Raw genomic sequence first — 6,382 nt, forward strand, 5'->3', positions numbered from 1 at the left:
AGAGAAAGGTGATCCTACCCTGAAAGATCAAAGGCACTGCGTCAGCAAAGGAGACCACAAATCCCAGTCCCCAAATCCTGCCCTTCTCTAGTGCTAAACCTTCCTCGTTGATGACAGCATGGCTGGGAAAGGATTAAGTTACTGTGGCACCGAACAGGTACAAATGCAAATTTCTTCCTTTTCCTCAAGAACCTTCGAGGCATGGAGTGGACTGATTTGAATAGCACAGGGTGGGGCACAGTGTTTATTCTGCTCCAGTGAGCAGAAAGCCAAGCACAAAATCATCACCAAAGACAAGTTCATCACCTAAACCATCTCCTCTCAGGGGAGGAGACCTCATGCATGTAGGGAGATGGATTTGGTGGGGTGGCCTTGCTCTGTGGTGGCCATGACCCTGTGACTGAGCAGTCCATGCCATGCTTAGCGGTGTTGTCAACTCATGCTCTTGCTAGGTAAATAACCCTTATCTCCTCATCTCTTTCCAGCTTCCCCAAAATCAGCTATTGCACAAAATGGATCACATGAGTTTCTCTGAGAAGCCCACAAAGCCCTGCTGTCAGCTCCAGATATGGTATAAATCACAGAGACGTCCCAACAGGTATAAATTCTTCAACTGACCAAGCTGCAGCAACAGGGAAACTTCTCAGCCTGGCAGGAGCAGAGATTTGGATCCCAGGCAGCAAAACAGGTTGGTGGAATGGCTTTGTTTGAATGGTTAATTCACTTTATTTCAGGCTTTTCACTGAGAATGAATGAAATGCCAAACTTGGCACAGGCAAGGGGCTTTAGAGGGCGTGACAACTCAAGTATTTCACACCCTTCCTGCAGGAACTGCTACAAATTATGATGTGATAGTCCAAAGATTTTCGGGGGTTTCTTACCTTTTGGAGGCCTGTTCTTCAGCAAGGAAGTGTAACAATTTCTCAGAATATTTAGTGTGTGACATTTAGAATTTAAACCACACTGGCTGTTTGCCCCAGGGTATTTGATCCTGTGAGTGCTTTTTGGTGCTTTTCCAATTCTCACATTAATAAACACGTAAATGTGGTGTGACACGTCATTAAAATGACCTGGGATCTTCCCGAGCAAGAGCATCTGAAGTAAAAAAGTCGTCAGGGAACCAGGAAAGGGAAAGTTTAAAAATCAGCGCACCCTTCTTCTTGCACTCCCTGTCTCTGCAATACATCCTGTGCTGCTCATCACGTGTGCTGGGCTGTTCCAAATGCACCTCTCACTCACGGGCCTCTCTTCTTAACAGCTCTGACCCTCAGGCAGAGCCTTGGCTGAGCCATGACCGAGGAGCCCGGGCAGAAGGACAGCGAGCTCGGACACCTCCCCTGCAGCATGGGCTGCGGGCACAAGGACGACAAAGCCGGCCTGGCTTCGAGCCAGAGCGCGTCCTTCAGCCACCAGCCGCCCTCCACTCCTGCCTCCAAGGAAGTGTGGAAGAAGGGTGGCCGCATGTTCTCCATCCTGCTGGCCGTGCACCTGGCCCTGCTGGCCTGCACGCTGGTGAGCAGCGGCGCTTTCGAGAAGATCGCCGTGCACGACTACGACGTCTTCTTCCTGCTGACAGTCATGATGCTGATTGTCATCATCTGGATCATCTTCTACCTCGCCGGCACCTCCCGGTGCCCCGGTGCCATCCTGGGCAAGGACTCCCACGCCGGGCCCATCTGGCTGAGAGGTAGGTGCTGGGGCTGGAGGGGAGATACAAATTCCAGACCCTAAATCCTGCCCTTCTCTAGTGCTAGAGATGGACAGTTCATGGGAGCATCTGTTATTACAAGGGAAGCAGCAAAGATCTGGGCACAGCCTCTTCCTGCTGATGGACTGGGACATGGCACCATGCCCTGCCTCAGGTCAGCTCCTGGTCCTTGCACTGGATTCACTGCCAGGTCTCCCTGAATCCACAAAGGCTCTTGGCAACTTACACCAGGATCTCTTCTGCTGCTTTTGCAAGAGCTGTTAGCCCCAGCATACCAGGCTGATTGAAAATCAGTTCCAGCTAAAATTATTGTATGATTTTGTTGCTGCCAAGATAATTTGGGTGCTGGGAGAGGAAAAACATCAGTAGAAGCAAAGCCTCTTCATGACAACATTTCCTCTTCTTCCTCTCATCCATCTGCATTAGCCCATGTGCACACATCTGTCCAACCACAGATAATTTTGTTCCCCAACAGGAGGCCTGATCCTATTTGCCATTTTCAGCCTTGTCATGGATGTGTTCAAAATAGGATATTACTCGAGCTTCTACAGCTGCCTGTCTGCAATCAAAATCATCTACCCCATTGTGCAGGCAATATTTGTGGTGGTCCAGGTGAGATGGTTGTGCTCTGTCTTGGGGAGCAGTAGAGAGACACAGGCACCAGTGGAAGGAGCTCTGATCTCTTGGATTTAGTTCAGCTGCCCCCACAGCAAATGCAAGGCCTTAACTCAGCCCCCACCCAGCCCACATCTTCTCCCTCCAACAGCTTCCATCTATGGCAACTCAACTCACTCTAAGGCAGTGATTTAAACTTGTTGGCATTTTTGTCACAAACTCTGAAAAGCCCCCAGCCAGCCAGGCCTCCTTGCCCATGAAGAACAGAGGGGGAGAAGGGCAATCAAGGCAGGGGGCTACCTTGCAGTTTGAGGGGCCACACAGAGGACCCCCTGCTCTGGGACAATGCCAAGGAGGGAAGAGATCAGAGAGGGACAATTTAGACAGAACAAGGATTGGCCATGGGCAGAGCAATGGCAGTGGGAGCAAAGAACCTCCAGCAGAGGGCCAGCATCATGAACTATGAGGCTGAGCCCAGATGGACCCAAGCGAAAGTTTGCTCTCTGCTCTGCTCTCCCTCCTTCGGAGGGGTCCTTTGCTTTCTTGTTTTGCTGGGAGTAACAACTCCTTTTCTCTTCCCTGCAGACATATTTCCTGTGGGTCTCTGCCAAAGACTGCATCCACGTGCACCTGAACGTTACCAGGTGAGCACAGCTGCTCCTTGAACCCCACTGGCCCAGCAGACCTGGGCGTTCTGTACTCTCTCATACAGCTAATGTGTAACCAGGGGATAATCCCTTAATGCTGCCCAAAACGAAACTTGCTCAATCTCCAGCTAAACTTAGATCCCGGCTCAAGCAGCTGTGGTTAATGACCTGTAGATATATCAGGGTTGGGATTCAATTAAAAAATACAAGCATTACTCAAAGCAGATAGTATTAAATAAATAATTATCATTAAATAATGATTCATAGTTGACTTTTTCTTCCCTGGGGAAGATAACTATGCAGTGGGCAAGACTCAGGTTAAAATGAGATCTTGTCCACTTTTGCAAGACTGGATCTGCTGGAGACCAGTTCAGATATTTTAATTTATTCACTATTGAGAAACTCTTTCAAAAGCAACAACGGGAATCAAGTCTTGCTAATTCTCATGAGCATGGACAAAAAAGCCAGGAAGAGAGTGAGGGCAGCAAAGAAAGGATCAAGATTTCTAGCCTGGGCCATTGGAGTCCTCACACCACTTCAGGCAGATGCCACAGTCCCAAATCATGGATGGGAGAAACATGGGCTAGAGCCACTGCTTTAATGTCACAAACCTTCTCCTCCTCCTGCAGATGTGGCTTGATGCTGACACTGACTACAAACCTGGCTGTGTGGATGTCAGCAGTGACAGATGAGTCTGTCCACAAGGCACATTCAAAGCTGAAGAAAAACATGACAGAGGAAATCTTCAGGTGGCTCCTGAAAGGTAATCTGCCTCTTTGCGAAGCCATCTGGTCCAGGGAGAGATCCCACCAGGTAGAAATTGTTCCCTAGCAAGTCAGATTTTATCCCTTTTCAGAAGGTCTGTTTAGAGCTGGAGGTACCTTTGTCAGGGCTGGTTTGTTAAAAGCCAAGTATGGATGTTCATTTCCTAACCTCTGTCGGACAGGAGTCAGAGAGGTGGAAGACTCTGTACAAATGGGATGGGATTGAAGAAGGGAAGGAAAAAGAAAGATTTAACCTAACAGTTAACGTTTTAAGAAAGAACCTGGGCACAAGAAAGCTGAGGGTGAAGTGTCCTTGTTTTTAAAGTGGTCACATATTCTTTTGTTCTTTGTTTTGATTTTCACTGACCCCAAACATCCAGTTCTTCAGGGAGAAGTCTTGTTCCTTGTTTTAATACCATGGCACCTGTCTGGTTTTGTCTTGTTTCAGTGGGAATGAGAAGCAGCTCAGTTGAAGAATGCAATTGCAACAGCCAAATCTGCCAGATCTTCAAAAATGGCTACTTTTGGCTGTACCCTTTTAACATTGAGTACAGTCTCTTTGCCTCTGCCATGGTCTATGTCATGTGGAAGAACGTTGGACGCTTCATAGACCACCACTCCCACCACATTCAGCGCCTGAAGTTCAGGCTCTTCCGAAGGACCTTCTTTGTAGGCATCATGTTGGGCCTCATCATCCTCGTGAGTGGTTTGGGAGTCCTCATCCTGTACGAGGTGCAGGTAAATTCCAGCACTGAATCCAGCAAGAAGAGCCAAGCACTCACCATGTACTACATCTTCAACATTGTTTGTCTGAGCCTGATGTCTCTTGTCTGCATCGGTGGCTCCGTCATCTACCGGTTTGACAAGAGGGACATGGACCGGCATAAGAACCCCACCAGGACCCTGGACGTGGCCCTGCTAATGGGGGCAGCCTTGGGGCAATATGCCATTTCCTACTACTCCATTGTGGCCATCGTGGCCAGCACGCCAAGGGACACTATCAGCGCACTCAACCTCACCTATGCCCTCCTCATGATCGCCCAGCACACCTTCCAGAACGTCTTCATCATCGAGGGCCTCCACCGGCAGCCCCCCAAGGAGGACTGCAAGCATGAGTCTCACCAGAAGGACCTCTACGGGCTCACCTTTGTGAACATCAACGCCGTGTCCCTGCGGGTGCCCGACACTGGCACCACCTTGGCTGCCAGTGCAGCGTCTGGCACGGAAGCCATGCACACTTCTGACCTCGTCAGGTCCCTCACTGCCCCCAAGAAGATGAACTGGAGGAGGAAGTTCTTGAGGGAGATCTCCATGTTCCTGCTGCTGAGCAATATCATAGTGAGTACATGCAGGGAGAAGAGTTTGTGGGGAAGGAGAGGGCTACAAGCAAAAGGGAGAAGGGTCTGTGAAGGAAAAGGTGTGGCCTATGGAAAAGCAGCTTTTTCTGTGCCTCTGCTGTACAGAAAGTACATTAGTTATATTTATAAATGCAGAATTCTGATTCCCTTGTCCCCTAAAAAAACAAAGTGACTGCCCTGAAATTAAGACATTTCAGGCTAGATCAACAGACCTGTCACTTACCACCAGAATATCAGACACAGGAGGTGGATGCAAGAGAATAATCAGTTTCAGTGCTTTTATTGTGCATAAGTGGATGTGTGGGATAGATGACGTTAATAAATTACATTAAACCATTCCCTTCACTCCCCCAAAGAAGGGATGTAAAGTGACAAATATCTGGGGTGAAGTCTGGGTTTTCTTGAGACATGGCAGCAAATCTCTTCTCGAAACCCATGGCCTAGGAGGTTGCTCCTTTCTTGGGAAGCTGTGACTGCAGGCCCCTGATGCAGCACACACCTTTCTCACACAGTGCTGCTCTCCCATTTCCTCCCACAGCTCTGGATCATGCCAGCGTTCGGTGCCCGGCCCCAGTTTGACAATGACACAGAACTGAACTTCTATGGCGATTCCATGTGGCCGGCCATCGTGGACATTTGCCTGCCCTTTGGCATCTTCTACCGAATGCACGCCGTGGCCAGCTTGCTGGAGGTCTACATCATGTCCTAAAGAGCTCCCTTGCAAGGAAGATGAGATCCTCCTCAAGCAATCCACCTTCTTCCTACCCCAGGGCTGGGAGCTGCCCAGATGTCCCCAGGGGTCTCCAACACTGCCTGAATCGTGTCCCCTTGCAGTGTTGGGGCATTTATGAACTGTCAGTGAAGATGATCCAAACATAATCCAGATTTTATTTTTGCTACTTGTGTGTGGATGTGCCTGTGTGTGTCTGAAGTTCTTAATGCTTAAAAGAGAACAGATTTTAAAAAAGGAAGTTATCTAGGGTGGGATCATGGTGATTACCCTTGGTTCACACAGAGACTCACCTTCCTTGTAAAGCCTGTTCACTCCATGCCACTGATGGACTCTCCAGAGCGTTCTCAGCACCCTCGGGCAGTCAGAGCCTCCCTGCACACAGAGAGCTGGAGAGTGCAAGGGCTGACAAAGGCCTGGAAGGACAGAAAGGGAAACTGCTTCACCTCCTCGTATGGCCAGTCGGAAATCACTCCCCTGCAGAGATGTGAAAAACAAATTGGTGACCACCAAAGGCTTTGGGAAACATTTTAATCTTTCCTCTCTGTATTGCCCATGTG

General features: G+C 49.2%; 1 protein-coding gene across 1 annotated transcript; it reads left to right on the top strand.

Moving 5' to 3' along the window:
• Nucleotides 1-555: 555 nt before the first annotated feature.
• On the top strand, nt 556-6,175 carry OTOP2 (otopetrin 2). The gene is made up of 7 exons (XM_058817439.1): nt 556-688; nt 1,259-1,687; nt 2,184-2,320; nt 2,909-2,967; nt 3,600-3,733; nt 4,183-5,072; nt 5,631-6,175. Exons 2-7 carry the CDS (start codon nt 1,291-1,293, stop codon nt 5,799-5,801), a joined length of 1,788 nt encoding a protein of 595 aa, XP_058673422.1. The 5' UTR covers nt 556-688; nt 1,259-1,290; the 3' UTR covers nt 5,802-6,175.
• The last annotated feature ends 207 nt before the right edge of the window (nt 6,176-6,382 follow it).

This window comes from Ammospiza caudacuta, chromosome 19, assembly GCF_027887145.1.
Source record: "Ammospiza caudacuta isolate bAmmCau1 chromosome 19, bAmmCau1.pri, whole genome shotgun sequence".
In the NCBI taxonomy this organism is placed as follows: domain Eukaryota; kingdom Metazoa; phylum Chordata; class Aves; order Passeriformes; family Passerellidae; genus Ammospiza; species Ammospiza caudacuta.

What these genes read in the sequence shown, in the direction of transcription:
- OTOP2 (XM_058817439.1), top strand. Translation starts at nt 1,291, where the DNA reads ATGACCGAGGAGCCCGGGCAGAAGGACAGCGAGCTCGGACACCTCCCC. An exon ending in GTGCACCTGAACGTTACCAG is followed by an intron (nt 2,968 to 3,599) that starts GTGAGCACAGCT and finishes CTCCTCCTGCAG; the next exon opens with ATGTGGCTTGATGCTGACAC. An exon ending in CTTCAGGTGGCTCCTGAAAG is followed by an intron (nt 3,734 to 4,182) that starts GTAATCTGCCTC and finishes GTCTTGTTTCAG; the next exon opens with TGGGAATGAGAAGCAGCTCA.